Source organism: Macrobrachium nipponense, chromosome 4 (assembly GCF_015104395.2).
Source record: "Macrobrachium nipponense isolate FS-2020 chromosome 4, ASM1510439v2, whole genome shotgun sequence".
Taxonomy (NCBI): Eukaryota; Metazoa; Arthropoda; class Malacostraca; order Decapoda; family Palaemonidae; genus Macrobrachium; species Macrobrachium nipponense.
The window spans coordinates 19,650,490-19,668,007 of record NC_061100.1 but is presented as its reverse complement, the minus strand read 5'-3'; the positions used below and the strand labels follow the sequence as shown (position 1 = coordinate 19,668,007).

The 17,518-nt window shown below is 39.3% G+C and overlaps 1 protein-coding gene across 1 annotated transcript in view; it reads left to right on the top strand.

The window, feature by feature from the left end:
* Positions 1 to 17,518, top strand: part of LOC135210750 (neurogenic locus Notch protein-like) — a 118,967-nt gene that overhangs the window by 23,125 nt on the left and 78,324 nt on the right. Inside the window, exon 2 of the mRNA XM_064243579.1 lies at positions 12,008 to 12,086. Coding sequence (XP_064099649.1) covers positions 12,008 to 12,086 — 79 coding nt within the window. The remainder of the gene's footprint in view (positions 1 to 12,007; positions 12,087 to 17,518) is intronic.

Here is a 17,518-nt window from a genome sequence, read left to right as displayed (position 1 = left end):
ATAGCAGAACCAAGCTTTGAAAGTGGTGGTGGGAAGGAGGACCACCGCCTCCTCCTCCTCCTCCTCCTCCTCCTCCTCCTCCTCCTCCAGTGTACTCCACCTATCTGCTTGTCAATCGTTTGCTTTCAATTCCGACGATCGCTAGATTTTATCGAGGGATTTTTGTTGTTAACTTCGATAAAAATTATTTTTGTTTGTTTTTGGGTAGAGATTTTCCGATAAGGACTGCCGTTGAAAGTTAGAATAATGGATTGGGCGTTTTGAAGATTGTCTGTCCCACGGGAAATATATTACTGAGATTTTTTTTATATGTATAAATAATAAATACTTCATAATGCGTCTAAAAGGTGGATAACTATAGATGTACGATTTGCTGTGGTGTGTTTTTAGATATTTTTTTTCCAGTTAATTTCCGTACGTAGTTTGGTCTATTTTTAAGTAATTTTTCAATCGATGTATGTTTAGACTTCATAAGGGGTTTGTGTTGTCAGTGCACCTCGAGTTGTGCACTGTAGGCTTTACTCATCAAGAGTATTTGTAGCGTCATTTTGACCCCATAGTTCCTCCATTCATTATATAGCCATGTATTTTATCTCCATTCCTGTTTCCTTTCTTTATTCTTGCTGTCCAACCACACCAACAGGGTTTGTAAAAAAAAAAAAAAAAAAAAAAAAAAACTAATTTATAGCTCATTTCTGGTTGTTATTATTCTAAAGCCGTATTGGTGCATAGAATCAGATACCGATGTTTTGTGAATACCAATAGAATGTAACTTCCACGCTTGAAAGATACTTGGATTAATCGATGAATGATAGGTTAAATGATTGTAATAGGAGTCGCGTTGAGTTCTGTCTTCCATGTCGCTGAGTGCATTACTTGAATTGTATATACTTTCCTTGTCCTTCGTAAGTTGAAATAGAAAATGGAAAACTGCTTCATTGAAAGAAAACGGGAAGCTTTATGTTCCGTTCCTTATTTGGTCCTGAAGGAGAAGAGAGGATTTTTTTTTTTATTAACTGATAATGCTAATTTCTGCTTTCCTGGAGATCTGCTATATATATATTTTTGTGTGTGGAAATTCTGTATATTTTCATGTGAAAGATCCATAGCGACTTTTGTCGTCGGGAAAGCTTCCGAGCTTTCCCAGAGAATATTTTACAGGCCTAAAAAAAAGGAGAAAGTTTCTCTCGTGTAAGCTCTCCCTAATAAAAGGACAACTGTACGATGTTACGAGGTATCATAATAGTTTTCCTTCTGTTGCAAAAACTCATCAGTAAAAACCTGCTTGCAAGTGTGTGTGTGTGTGGAAAGAAATAAACTCAGGGTATATAAACCTTGACCAGTTTCGTTTTCAGTATTCCGAAAGACCTTAGTCGCGTTTTTCTTTGTCGTGAATCTGCATCATTACGAGTACATCACCTGTCCCAAAGAGAGAGAGAGAGAGAGAGAGAGAGAGAGAGAGAGAGAGAGAGAGGAGAGAGAGAGAAAGTTGCATGAACGTAAGCGAGGTCTCAGGCTAAGCTTTGATGGCATCTTTGAACTGTGATTAAGTTTTTATTTATTTATTTATTTATTTTTATCCAGATAGAGGCAGAGAGTTCCTGTGTATATACTCCAGTCTAAAGGCATCTGCCAACCGGTTAATCCAATTAGTGATGTAAAATTGTTAAAATCCCGTTTTGCGGGGAAACTAGAAATCCATGTACATTGATAAGGTGTTTTTTCCGCATTGGCTTGGGAGTCAGTCTAATATTTTCTCACGGTCTCTACTCCTGGGAAGCACATAACCTCGGTTAACTCGTCTGGTTGATATTTGCTGTACGATTAAACCGTATTTTTGCTGTAGACTTCTGTTTTTTTATTTATATTTGATAAATAAGGCCTTTAACTTCTGGTTTCGCCACAATAACTTAAAGGCTATAACCTCCAAAAATTTGTATCGAAGTTTTTTTTTTATTTCGGTAATTGATACCTGTTACCCGTTAATTTGTAAACGATACGTTAAAGATACCGTATTTTTTTTTTTTAGTATATCTATTTTATGATACGATCTGACAAACGAGGCTCCTAACGTCCTATTACTTCCGGCAGCAGCTGTATACTCAACTTTTCAAATGACTCCACACATTATTTCCTCTCCGGTTCTCTCTAAGTGAGATTTTTTTTTCCTTTTTTTTTTGTGGTATCCGAGAAGTCGAATCTAGTCTCCAAGTCGATAATCTAAAGTCAGCTTTTGGTGTAAAAAAGTTTCCTTCGGCGGCTGAAAGTAACCGGTATGTTTTACGACATGTTGATATCGGAGAGAAAAAAAAAAAAAAAAAAAAAAAGAGGCGAGGCAACCTATACACCCCCCTCCCTCCACTCTCTCCCCTCCCCAACACTTCCCCAAAGTTCTCACCTGGGAAACATGCAGGTAGATCTACAGGATTTCCAAAATTATATACAGGGAAAATACCTACATTCTTGCTGCATTCACTATTTATCGAACGGCATGTGCATACTTTTTGGTAGCTCTCTCTCTCTCTCTCTCATAAATTGTCTTGTTTTACAACCTTCAGATACACCGATTAGGATAGAGAGAAAGAGGCAGATAGAGTTGTTGACGGGACATCCTTGTTAACATTACAAGTAACTTTTCCCTTTTGTCTGACAATACTGGTGTCAGTTGATAGCGTTCTTGTTTTTTTTTTTTTTTTTTTTTTTTTTTAATGAAATCAGCTTCTTCATCTCTAGCCAGAGAAGCTTCCCACGTTTGGTTTCCCACTGGAGGCTGCTGAGATGAGACTAGTGGTTTGCATTTAAATCTTTAGAAACTCGTTTACATGTTACGAATCATTCTTGGAGGGAGGTTGACTTTTCATGATAAATGTATCAATTGGTATATTGCTTTCTCTCTTTGAATATTTACGAAAAAAAAGTCAGGATTCGTCGAAATTTCCCGTAGGAGGTCAGTCTATGAATTGATTGTGGGGCGATTTGCAACCACTCTTTAGCCAGTTCACCTCCCTTCGCTTTTCATGAATTCCATCTTCCTTTCCAACCACTCCAACTCCAATTTTTCACTGTCTTAAACGATAAAAGGCTGAAGGTGCTCTAATACGTGGCAATATAGCCCAATTTTCGTGTATCATAAATTAGTATATCTTAACGGCAACTTTGCAGACTCGAGCTTCACATGACTGAAGATAATTTTGGAACTCATAAGCTTTAATTGGTAAATGTTGGAATAGATTATTGTAGTCCGCTGCTAGTATCACTGGCAGTAGAACTAGTTATTTGTAGTAGTAGTAGTAGTACTAGTACTAGCTCCGGGTTTCCGTTTCGACCCCGAAGCGGAAGTTGGTGATTCCATCACCGCAGTTCTCTCGGTCTTCATTGTCGTCAGGCGTTTGTTCAGGTGGTTTCTTTCTGTCTGCTGGGAATCGGTTGTTTCTGTCCTGTTGTGTAATCCCCCTCTCTCACCACCAACAACCCCCTCCCCCCATTTTTTTTTTAAGTGGGTGAAACCGTCAAATAGTTTACCCTTTAGCCCATGACTTTCTTCTTCCCGTTAGATGGCTTTTGTAAGTTACTAGTGATGCAGTTCTCGAGAGAGATTATATGTATTTGATGCGATCGCGGCAATTTCTTTTAGTTTAAGGTTGCTTTACAAATGTATTTTAGTGTAATTTACGTGTAAGTGTGGCCTAATACAAAATTAGGTAAATTTGTTCGCATTACTTGAGGTTTCAAGCCTAGACTGGTTACTAGTTTCCATGTCAGACTACAATATACAGTGTACCTTCGTCTAAGGGGAACTTGTGCCATTGCCCGAGGTTGAAACCATGTAATGCCATTAAATTCGAACTGATCTTGCATTAATCATACGTAAACATAAAACAACAGGTAGACAAGGTTGCGAAATGAACAAGGAATAGCTACAATCTCATCCAATAGATGTAGCAATGCAGACCCGCCTGAAACAGCCGCAAATTGGGTGACAGGTCGCCCGGTCTGGCGCGCGTTAGAATCGCCGGATGATTATTATTGCTGCTGCTGGTGCTGCCGGATGTGCGTATATCCTCCAATGGCTGCGCGCATGGCTACGCGTGTGTCGTCCTGCCTTTTTCGAAAAAGGGACCCACCATCCATTGGCGAGCGCGCGCGGGCCGAGTGCCTGCCTGCCTGCCTCCTCCACCCATCCAAATAACAGAGTTACACTTCACCCCGCAGGATGTGTTGGACAATACCAACCCCGGTAACATCCCCCACCTACCCCCCACCCACCCACCCATCTTCCCCGGTCGGTTACCCCCAATGGCTCATCCAGTTTTAGTGCTTTTTTTTTATTTTCTTTTTAAAATTGGACAGTAAAAAAGTAACCTACTTCCTCTTTTTAGAACCAGTTAGGTTATTTTAAGTTTTTGCCTTTTTTTATTACATAATTTGTATTGTTTGCTTAGGATTTTAACCTCTAACGTCTGTGTTTTTGTAAAACCTTAAGCTTATTGTTGACACAAGGCAAAGCTTCAAGTAGTATTTGTCATTTGTCATTAATTTATATTGTTTCTATAAATACTGCAGCTTTGGTTACCTTTTATACATCAAGTTTCATTGCTTAGATATTGTGTGTTGATATTGCCTTAGTTTTCTTACGCCGTTTCAAATGACAGTTGTATATGTATATGTGTATATATATATATATATATATATATATATATATATATATATATATTATGTATATAGTGTAAGTGAGTGAGTCTTTTATTCCATACATAAATGTACGGAGACAGAATCTTGACTTTCAATTGCAATGACCTCATTAGAGAGAGAGATGACCTCATTAGAGAGAGAGAGAGAGAATGTTCATAATATATTATTAATTACCGTTCAAACCACTGTAACTGAACCATGATGAACCCGGCTCATTATAGAGCCTTTTCGGCCACTCAAAAAGAGTTTCTGCAACTCTCATCTCAAGTGGGTCACTGTCACTGCTACCCACACCCCTCCAATCCTTCCCAACCCTCTTCCCCCTCCCCCATCCATTCCCGGGAGCTCCCAGCCAGCCTTCCTGCTCACCCCCCCCCCCCCCACCCCTCATACCCAGGGCAGGACCAACAGCGGGTGCTTCTCCTTTGTGTTGCGCTGGGGCACCTTTGGCCGCAGCACTTCTTCCATTAGCCATTTGTCTTGTTTTAGCAGTGCAACAATAGGGCAGACCTCTGGTATAGATTTCTCTCTCTCTCTCTCTCTCTCTCTCTCTCTCTCTCTCTCTCTCGTTAATGAAGGTTGATTTTTTCTTTTAGCTGGCATCTTCAATATTAACCTCAATATTTACGTTTGGGTTGCAGTCCTTGAAAATCAGAAACTCGTATTTTCTTTTATAAAAAAAAATGAAAAATCAACAACTCATATTTTCTTATATTTTGAAAAAGTTAAAAAAAAAAAAAAAAAAAAAAACCTAAAACATGTTCACAGCCGAAGGTTCCATTTCCAATGCTCCTAAACTTCATTACTAGGCAAGAGCCCCCCTCCCCTCCCCGCCCCCTTTTATCTCCCGACGAGTGGGCACTGGGCATGGACCAGAGGTGTCTCGAGGAGGTCTCTCCCGAGGGTGGGGCTGGCTGGCTGGCTGCAGTCGTGCGACACAGCTCTGTGGAGTGTCAGGTATGGAACGTTGCGACAGAGAGAGACGCTTCTTATCAGATGCCTTTGAGAATTAGGCGAAGGCAAAGAGGAGGAGTGAGGGAGAGTCCTGTGGCATGGTGGGTTGATTTGGGAATGGAAGGGCACCTTTTATTCGCTTTGACGTAATAGGTCCTCGCATGAGTTGGATGGAGACCTCTTGTTGGCTTGTGTCGCCCCACAGTAGGCTTTTGCTCTTGTCTTGAGATGTTGGCGCCTTTTCATTTGCATTTAAAAAAAAAAAAGTCTCGATTGGGCTTTGTTTGTGTATCTTTTTTTTATGTATAATTTTGTTTTGGAATTTAAAAAACTTCATAGCCTGTGGGTTGGGGTAAGTCTCTCTCTCTCTCTCTCTCTCTCTCTCTCTCTCTCTCTCTCTCTCTCTCTCTCTCTCTCTCTGTGCTAATCTACCGTCTAAAAGTTATTCTGTTCCTGTACACAACTAAAGGTGCTTATTTTCATTTAGATAGTTTTCCTGGGAGAAATGAATGTATAATTCCCCTTTGTTTCTCAGTCGAAGTGTTTTTAAATTCTCTTATTCTCTTGACTTTTAATAAGTGAACTTCAATAAAATTTAAGTCTTATACCCTCACAGAAATATATAAATATGTGTGTGTGTGTGTGTGTGTAAGTAATTCACGCAATGTCACTTTATTCATTGTTTACATTCTCCAACAAGACGCCCAGTTTCCACTGTCATTAAATTACTCACCAGCGTCACACAAGCACTTCTCTCATTTTTTTTTTTTTGTTAATCAGTGATCCTGCCAATGTATTTAAAGAGAGAAACCAACGCCCAATTTTACCAGTCATGCTCCCCTCCCACCCAGCCAACCACCACCCTCTCTTCCCCCCGTCTCCCCTCCCTAAGTCCATTCCATTCCCCGTACCCATCGGATGAATGAAATAAGAAAAATCCTGTCATACTGAGGCAGAGTCAACGGTGCTCGGCGAAGGATCCCTCGCTCCGAACCCTGCTATCCTTCGGTCCGTAGGATGTTAAGCCGGGGATGTTGCTTGTCGCATGGGTCCTGGTATTGGTAAAGGGCGGGTGGGGAGAGTTGGATTCTCTTGTGGTTGGGTGGGTGTCCATATGGGTCCTGGTATTGGGAAGGGGCGGGAGTCTCTGTGGTGGGTGGGTGTCCATTCTCGTTAGCAGGATGGATTTTTGGGGGAGGGTGGGAAGGGAAGGGTAGGGGGAGGATGGAGAGGGGGTCCTCGTCGGCCAGGTATGGCGGATCGCTCAAGCATGACCGCCGTCGCCATAGTGATCGTATACGTACGATTCATTCTATCTCGACTCTTTGATTTTGTTTTTTATTTTCCTTTGTTATAGTATTATTATTTTTTACTTCGTTTTGCGCTTGTCGTTAATGGCGGCTGTAGGTGTTCGTAGAAAATACCGTTATACGTAGAGTGCATAGGCATCTATTGAAAAGTTAGACTGTGTGGACGAGAAAGGAGCCCTTCAGCGTAAGAGAGAGAGAGGTGGGAAGGCAAGTGAAAGTTAGTTGACCTCCTCGGGATCATCATCATCATCATCATCATCATCATCATCATCCATGGCTCGTGGAAACTGATTTTGGAGGGATTTTTGCCCCTTGTGTTGTTTGTATAACGTGAATATTAAATGAATATTAGATTTTTTTATGATTTGTTACGAATGTTAAATGAATATTACAGTAGATTCTTTTTATAACCTGTTGCGAATATTAAATGAATATTAGATTCTTTTTTAAAACCTGTTGCGAATATTACATGAATATTAGATTGTTTTGTATAACCTATAGTGAATATTAAATGAATATTTGATTGTTTCATATAACCTGTTGCGAATATTAAATGAATATTAGATTGTTTTGTATAACCTGTTGCGAATATTAAATGAATATTAGATTGTATCGTATAACCTGTTGTGAATATTGACTGAATATTATATATTTTATAACATGTCGCAAATATTCAATGAATATTAATTGTTTTGCTTAACTTGTTACGAATATTAAATGAATATTAGATTGCTTTGTTTACCCTGTTGTGAATATTAAATGAATATTAGATTTACGTATATGAGAAGAGCGATCATTTATTAGATGAACAGTTGATTTACATAACGAATATTATAAAGAATATTAATTTTGCGTAATAGAGTCTAAATTGAATGTATATTATTAAATTTGGCTAACGAACGCCAAACGCTATTTGATAATATGAATGTCAATTTGCCTCTCCTTACCTATAAAGAATATTAATTTATTGAAGAGCATTGAAGTTGTATAACGAGCACCAACTGTTATTTTTTAAATAAAAATGTCTTTCCTCCTATTACACAAAACTACCATTGCGCGCGCAATTAACGTTAACGTTCCAGGCAGCCATTGGTTAACCTGCTAATTATCTTGCTCCATATGCATTCAGTTCCGATCAAATTGGCTAACTTTTGCGAAATTGGTCCCACACGAAATAGGTCAAACTTTGTATCAGTTCCAAAAGTCAGTTGTTCTGACGGGAATACGAACCTATACGCTTTCATAAGTGGAGTTTTTAGCACAAGGCGCCCTTCAGCAGCTGTCACAGGCTTGATTATAGAAAGACAAAATCCTATCGAGTAGGCTCAATATTTGAGTTAGGTTTGCCGGTGGGTTATTATTTTCTCTGAAAATTCTTGAAGTATTATGATATCCTGTTGTATATATTATTTCTTTATTTATATATATATAATTATTTATTTATGCGTTTGAATACGCTCTGGCGTATATATACGCAAGCAAGAATATATATATATATATATATATATATATATCTATATATATATATATATATATATATGATTTTAAAAGGACATATTTAGCTCGGACGTGTATATATAATATATATATATATCTAGTATTATAATAATATTAATATATATACACATACACGTGTGTATGTATGTATGTATGTATGAGAGCGTATTCAGCTCACGGCATTAGCAGCAGCAGAACCAGCAGAGATTGATAATGACAATTTGAATGTCGCGCATACGTGCATTCCTACAAGCGAGGGTGTCCCCTGATTGGCCGACTCTTTTACCTGGACACGAATCCGAGCTCGGCGATTGGCTGTCGCGCGGCAGGTGCGAGGGAGGAAGCGACATAGCTTTTGTGGACAGGAGTCGCTGGGAAAATTGTTGGCGGCGTGTTTACCGAAGGTCCCAACCAACGATTCGAACACCTCCCTCCCGACCGATGGTCCTTGTTCGTGTTCGTGAGTGAGTTTTGTCGGTGCGTGGTGGCCATATAGTACTGCTACACGAGCGCTCGGATAAAGGACGCGTATATACGGGAGGAAGTTCACTTGTGCGCGATCTCTCTCTCTCTCTCTCTGCGCTGATTCTAAATCAAATTAGTTAATCCCCCCCTTTTACGGTTATGAAGACTATATTTTTCCTCTCTCTCTCTCTCTCTCTCTCTCTCTCTCTCTCTCTCTCTCTCTCTCTCTCTCTCTCTCTCTCTTTTGTCCTGATTATAAGCTAATAAATTAATATCTTATACAGTTATAGCGATCATATATCTCTCTCTCTCTCCTCTCTCTCTCTCTCTTCTCTCTCTCTCTCTCTCTCTCTCTCCTCTTTTTCCTGAATATAAGCTAATGAATTAATATCTTATACAGTTATAGCGATCATATCTTCTTCTCCTCTCTCTCTCTCTCTCTCTCTCTCTCTCTCTCTCGTCTCTCTCTATCTCATATATATATATATATATATATATATATATATATATATATATATTAGTTACTTCTATTATGGCATTATTGAAACCCTAATTATATGGAACAAGCCCACAGGGGCCACTGACTTGAAATTCAGGCTTTCAATGAATATGACGTTCATTTGAAAGAAGTAGCAGAAGATAACAGGACATACAGATATAAGAGATCGGTCTTTAGAAAAGAAAAAGAAAATAAATTGATAAATGAATAGATAAAAATATATATGAATTATTAAATCAAAAGGAAAATTTATTGAGGACTAAGATGCAAGGTTTTTCGGTGTTCATAGAAAAATAAACGATTAGAATACAAAAGGGTAGTAGAGGTAATGTTACAGTATACAGAAATCTCTGAGAATGAGACAGGAAATGGGTATACCTGTTAAGTACGAGGTTAATGTATAGGGAAAGAGAGGATGTAAAGGGTTTGTTGGGGGGGAGATGTTTGAAGGGAAATCCTCTGCGAACTGCTTTCCCCAAAACCTCGTCAGTCAATTACAGGGTCCAAGCGATTCTCCCTCGTCGTCTCCCCCTCGCCCCTCCGCCCCCGCCCCGCCCCCTGCGTCCGGCCCGTCGTTGCGTCATTGAATGAATCGCTTCGGTCTCTTTCGCCGATCCGATGGGACATCATTATTGTTCCCTTTTCCGGAGGTGATATTTCTGGCTTTCATTTCCTGCCTCAAATTTTTGAAAGGTCCCCCCCATTTGCTTGCGTCACTTTTATAGAAAACGATACCGTCAAACGGATCGGTAGGTATATGTATAATCCTTTACGCGTTTTTTTTTTTTTTTTTTTTTTTTTTTTTTGTCGTCGAATTCTCGTCTTTGCGTAGTAAAGTTTTTCGTTTTGTGATTTTATTTCTTAGGCAGCTGAAGCTTCGTAACCCGTATCCTCGTGAGCTCTGAAAAAAAAAGTGATAAGTGAAAAATTTGTAATATTCATCGCTGTTGATTTTATATTTTAATATGTATATTAATTTAATTCATTAGATATCTGTTTGGTTCCTTGTGTGATGATAGCTAAGAAAATATCAGTTAGGAATAGCGTAAATATAAAAGAGGGAAAAAGACATGAGAGAGAATCATTAATAGACAAATGATAGACAGAAATGAGAGAGAGAGAGAGAGAGAGAATTAATCATAGAGGAACGAGCAATCAACAAACAATTCGACCTCCCGTCATGCCGTAGGATTGGGCACGTTTTATGCAAGCATCCTTCTGACATAACCTTTAAACGAAGGAAGTTAGGAGGAAGTCCGGTGACTGGGGGTCCGATTCTGTTGCTTGATTTACGCCAGAGTTAAGCAGCTCAAGAGAGAGGAGAGAGAGAGAGAGAGAGATTGTGGCCAATGCTTGCTTTGATGAAGAGGGGAATCCGTATTACGCCAGAGTTACGCAGCTTTGGAGAGAGAGAGAGAGAGAGAGAATTTTACGAAAGAGGACCCGCGCGCGCGCGCACACATGTCCCTACAGACCGTGGGAATGAGATCTAGTTTTATGGTGACGTCGAGGTTGATTCGTAATAGTATTCGACTGCTTAAAAGGGAGATCAGTGTCGTGCCTTTGTAGCATCATCGGTTTTAGCTTTGAGTGTGTTTGTTTATGCTATATAGATTTTTCAATTGTTTACTTATTTATTTATTTTTTTATTGAGATGAAGGAATGTTCTTCACATGTTCATTATTGCGATGATTTTGGTGGTGATGTGTTTGAACACTTTTTTCTTTATTAAAATGGAAATTTTTACAATTCTTATAATGTAGATACACACACATTTATATATATAATATATATATATATATATATATATATATATATATATATAATATATATAATGTTGTATGTATGTATATTCTTGCTGTTATTACCTACATCGCCCCTGAGTTTGAAATTTGGCATTATTCTCCCAGGTGGGTTAAGAGGCTCTCTCTCTCTCTCTCTCTCTCTCTCTCTCTCTCTCTCTCTCTCTCTCTCTCTCTCTCAAAGAATGTTCATTTGACATACCTTTTATTTTAATGCTGATTTTGTTCTTAAAGGTAATTTTTCCTCGCCAATTTTCTGGGTCTCTTGTGTATATATATATATATATATATATATATATATATATATATATATATATATATATATATATATATATATATATATATATATATATATATATATATATATGTATACAATATATATTGGTCTGGTCTATTTGCAACCCAGTTTTCGAAAGCTTATGACGTCATGCATATCTATTTCATTTCCTTCATCGCTAATTTTATGAGTATCATTAACATTGTGTTTTAGAATCTTTGGTATGTCATACTTTGAACCCAGCTCTCAATAAAAATTTTAACATGATTTAATAAGTGCCTCAGTGGCGTGGTCGGTTTGGTGTTGGTGTATCACCTCGGTGGACGCGATTTCGATTCTCGGTCATTCCACTGAGGTGTTAGAGATGTGTATTTCTGGTGATAGAAGTTCGGAAGTCACGTAAAGCCGTTGGTCCCGTTGTTGAATAATCACTGGTTCCATGCAACGTAAAAACTCCTTACAAACAAACAATCTAATATTTTTTTCTCTCTCTTTCTCTCTTTCTGTGCAGGTTTTACATCGTGTTCACCAAATCCCTGCAAGAACAGCGGGACATGTATCTCTAACCCTGGAGCCGAATCCTCATGCAAGTAAGTAGGCCTATTGTTTTGTTTTAGTATGCCTGGTTATATTACGTAGGCGTATTTATTTTGCGTAAGTAGGCACATATACTCATAGTAAGTAGGTCTGTTTATCTATAGTAAGTAGGCTTATTTATTTATAGTAGGTATGAATATTTGTATAATAGGCCTATTTACGTATAGTAAGTAGGTCTATTTATTTATAGTAAGTAGGCCTATTTATAGTAAATAGTCCCATTTTTATAGTAAGTGTGTCTATTTATTTATAGTATGTAGGCATGTATTTATATGTAGTAAGTAGACCTACCTAGTTGTTAGTAAATATGCCTATTTATTTAGACTATGCAGGCCTATTTATTTGAAGTAAGTAGGCCTATTCATTTTCTCTCTTCTCTTGGAAGTCCTCCCATTCAAGTTTGTTATTGAAATGATTCAGAGAAAATAACTAAGCCTTATGAAACAGCTGAATGAACTGGGCAATATTAGTCCCTAGTTCTAGTAGCGCTCTTCTAGCTGTTACGTAAGGCTTAATTATTTTCTATGTATTATTTCCTTTGTGGAAGTAAGTACTAATTTTTATATAGTAGACCTTAATCTAGATTCACTTACCTGTAACTAACTATATCTCACACATCCCAAATGTAGTAATACTACAAGTTGGTGACTGATTGGCAGTTCTAACCAGAGTATCTTACGATTATCCAGCATTTGGGAAAGATTTTGTGATATGTTTTCAACATGTTCGTGATGTTTTCAACATGTCTAATAAGTTTTCAACATGTTCATGATATGTTTTCAACATGTTCGTGATATGTATTCAACATGTTCGTTATGTGTATGTGATAAATTGCCGACCTGTGTTTCATGATTTGTTGTATATTGCAGTGTTGACACTTTAAGCTTTAAAGGGGTATAACTGATTTTAGAATGTATTGTTAGAAAATTGACTCCATTAATTTCATGATTTTTGACACTTTTTTTGTGTGTGTGTGTGTGTGTGTGTGTGTGATACTGGAATCTAATATCTCCTCTGTTGGTTGGTCAGTCCGGAGGTGCACACCAGGCTTAATACTCCCTTTTGCACAATTGTTCTTTTGTTAAGTATTGGGATCTCTGGAATTCTTGCTCCATCATTTTATATATATGTATATATATATATATTTTATTTTCATATTTTCTACTGTATTTTATGTTTTTTGTATTTTCCTGCTACGTTATTATATATTTAATTTTTTCACTAAAAAGTTATTCTGTGATTTGCATAGTCTGTTATATATATATATATATATATATATATATATATATATATATATATATATATATATATATATATATATTGAGAGAGAGAGAGAGAGAGAGAGTACATTATCGAAAAATGCAAATGAGATCAATTGGCGGTGTAAGATTTAGTTACATTTAGTCCATTGTATGAACTGGGGGCGGGGCGGATCACAGAAGGTTAAACATTGACGAATGAGTGATACAATGAAAGGGAGCCACTTGCCAGTTGGTGCAAAGTTGGGAGGAAGGGGGGATACTGTAGGCAGGGATTTGGTTTTGGGGGAGGAGGGGCTGGGAAGGGCGTTGAAACACAGGAGAGAGAGAGAGAGAGAGAGAGATTAAATTTTTTCTTCAATGTAAAAGTATTTTGCTTGGATGTTTTGACCATTTATTATATTTTATGTGACACGTAAAAATGGGAAATTATTATATATATGAAAATGCTCATGTTTAGCCATAGAATTAAGTAGAGAGAGAGAGAGAGAGAGAGAGAGAGAGAGAGAGAGAGAGAGGGAGAGAGAAGAATGGCGGTGTGGTCTGTGCGATAGTTAACTGGTTTCATTTTTGAAGGGCAGTGATACAACATCTGTCCTACATTCCCACAGCCTCCGACTGACTACTACCAGACCCCCTCCCCCTCCCCCTACCCCTCCCACTCCCTCTCCTCTTCCCACCCCTCCCAGATTGCTCGTAGATGGGCGTAATTGAATTAGAAGAACATTTGATCTCGACAGTCAATGTAGAGAGAATGAATAGCCAGTGATAACACTTGCGGTCTTTATGTTGATGAGCAGGAGTAGATCCCTTACTACAGGTCTCTGGAGACCTGTAGTAGAGGTCTGCTGTGCTCTGTGGGGACAGAGACCATGGGAACGAGCGAAGAGACTTTTTCTCGTTTCGGGGGCGCCCCTGGGTTGATGAACGCCTCCTGACGAAGGGAGGGGAGTTCACGTGGTTGGCGAAGATCCTATTAAGTTTGTTCCTTCGGGGAATTAAAAGAACGATGCTACAGACTGCTCTCTCTCTCTCTCTCTCTCTCTCTCTATAGGGAGTTTTACCTGTGTATTACTGTTTTTAACTGCAATTCCTTTTAATTTTTTCTAAATTTTATAACTATAGACCCTTCTCTCCATTCCCATATTCCAGTTTCTGTTTATATTTTAGGAGCGGAATTTAAAGGAATTTTGGTGGGTCATTTATAATTGTTCTAAGAAAGGGACGTTCACGATGCTACTTTGTTCAATCATTAAGATAATTGTTCAGCAGATGAACCTAGTTCTTATGGAAGTAGGCCAAGGGTCCTACCGACTTCAAATGCAAACTTTAAAAGGATATGGTGTTCGTGAGATAGAAGAAACAGGTCATGGGAAATACAGAAAGAAGGAGGAGATCACTTACTAGAAAAGAGAAATAAATTAACAAAAGAAAAGTTAGGTATATCTTAGTTTAACCAGACCACTGAGCGGACTAACAGCTATCGTAGGGCTGGCCCGAAGGATTATATAGTTATTTTTACGTGGCTAGGAACCAGTTGGGACCTACAGCTTATTGTGGGATCCGAACCACATCGAGAGTGAATTGCTATATCACCAGACATAAATTCCCCCGATGCCTTGTTGGCAGAACGGAGAATCGAATCAGGGCCCTGTAACCGGTAGTCGAGCACGTAACCGACTCGTCCAACAGGGAACTAATTAAACAAGAGAAACTATTATAATCGGTGAATCAGGGACTGGAAATCCAGGATTCTCCGAGGAAAAATTAAACAGCGAAGCTAGGGATCATACGGATCCTCCCTATTTAAGTGACTCATGACTCCTCACTTCACTCAGAAAGTGAAAAACTGAAAGAGGTGACAAACTGGACATGTGTTGAGGGAAAGAGGCAGAAGAAGAAGGAGAAAAAATATATAAAGCTCCCTTCCCTCTGGTTTCCTCTGGCGAAGGCGGCGTGAGAAAGAGAGGCCATGTGTAGCCACCTCGGCCCAATCCGATTAATTGGAGTAGATTGGCTGATCATTGTTATTGTGTGGCCAATTTTTCCCTCCCCCTTTTTATTCTCGGCCCTTGATCCAACACATCGGCCGTTTGTTGGTCTGTTCTGTGGCCAGATGTGTGTGTGGAGAGAGAGAGAGAGAGAGAGAGAGAGAGAGAGAGAGAGAGAGAGAGAGAGAGGGCACTTGACCGGCCACTGAGAAACAAGTGGATGCGATTGAAAAGAGTTTAAGTTGGGGGGGCGGGGGGAGGAGGCGGTGTCAGATCATTTGTCCTCTTTTACCCCTTTCCTGTTCTCTCTCTCTCTCTCTCTCTCTCTCTCAAACCAGGTCCATTATCATCTGTCATATTTTGTGCCGTCAGTGCACCTCGCTCGGTGCGCTGAAGGCATTATTTAAGGTTCTGTACAACGTGCCTTCGGCCCCTAGCTACAACCCCTTTCGTTCCTTTTACTGTACCTCCTTTCATATTCTCTTTCTTCCATCTTATTTTCCTCCGTTCTTAACAATTTATTTATAGTGCACATGGGAGGTTTTCTCCCTGTTACACCTGTCAAACCTTTCACTTAGCGCCTCAGTGGCGTGATCGGTATGGTCTTGGCCTGTCACGTCGGTGGCCGCGAGTTCGATTCTCGGGCATTCCACTGACGGGTGAGAGATATGTCATACTGGTGATAGAAGTCCACTCTCGACGTGGTTCGGAAGTCACGTATAAAGCCGTTGGTCCCGTTGCTGAATAACCACTGGTGGTTCCATGCAACGTAAAAACACCATACAAACAAACAATATATTCATCTTAATTCAACTCTCTCTCTCTCTCTCTCTCTCTCTCTCTTATCTCTCTCTCTCTCTCTCTCTCTCTCTCTCTCTCTCTCTCTTCATCATATGGTGTAATCCCAGTGTGTCAATGATAGGGATTCTGTGTATTGGTGCATTTGGTGTCCATTACCAAAGTGAGAGGCCATTATTGATTCTCAAAAGTCAGCTCTCGCCACCCGACGGTTTTATGCTCGTATATTTCTCTCTCTCTAAGGTTTGGTAAGTAGTTCAGGGAGTTTGTTTATTGCAGTAACTACCTTTTTTTTTATTTTGCCTTTTTTTTCAAGGCATTTTGTAAATTGGTTTCGCATAGTCAGAATTTTAATCTATCCCGTCTTCCTTCATATTGATTTCACGAAGGGTAACGTTTGAATTTACTTAAGCACTTCAGACAAAGCAGTTATGATTTATATGAAGTAATTAGACATAATTTGTATAAAATAATATCCTCACTTAATCAATCGTAACAAATACCATTCAAATGTAATATATTCAAGTTTCACTCTCCCGTGCGGAGCATATCATCAACATCTCACTTTTCCTAAGTGGCCATGAAAGGTCGATTTGATCGAAGTGTTTATACACACAATTAGGCACTGGACCCCTCGTGACGTCCTAAACTAAGCTGTAAATGGCTTTTTATCGCACAGTATAGGTTTTAAGACTGTTCGCTAATGACACCTAGTCATGAAAAAAAAGGGGAAGAAAAAAATGGCTGTTAAGATTGGAAGGTTGGTTTGAGGGGAGCTACGTCCCCTGGCCGTGGTATTGTCATGGGTGGGGGTGTAAGTCCCCTCCCCTCCTTTTCCATCACCCAATCACTGCCCCACCCCCACGCCCCCATGCTTTATTTGGGTGGGAAAGTTCAACAGTGATGTGATGTACATGTGAATCAGCGTCGTGTGGAATTGTCGTAAAGTATGTACTAGAGGGAAGGGGGGTTGGGCGGGCGGCTTCCATTACCGGTAGGATTTATCGGGTCATTGGAGTTGAGTTGTAGGTCACGTGGTGTTTTTCCTCTCTCTCTCTCATATATTGTCCTTGCATGCGTGGACGATAACCCCCTTCAAGTGTCCACATAAAAAAAGCGGGGTGAATTGCATCCCATATGTGACGAAGAGAGAGAGAGAGAGAGAGAGAGAGAGAGAGAGAGAGAGAGAGAGAGAGAGAGAGAGAGAGAGAGACACTATGTTATATATTTTTTTTTGAGTAAGAGAGAGTACACCCTATGAGGGATTTCTGAGGGATTTTTTTTTTTCTTTTTTTGGGGGAGGGGAGAAGAGACATTTTGAAGAGAGAGAGAGAGAGGAGAGAGAGAGAGAGATCAGAGAGAGAGAGAGAGTTTGAA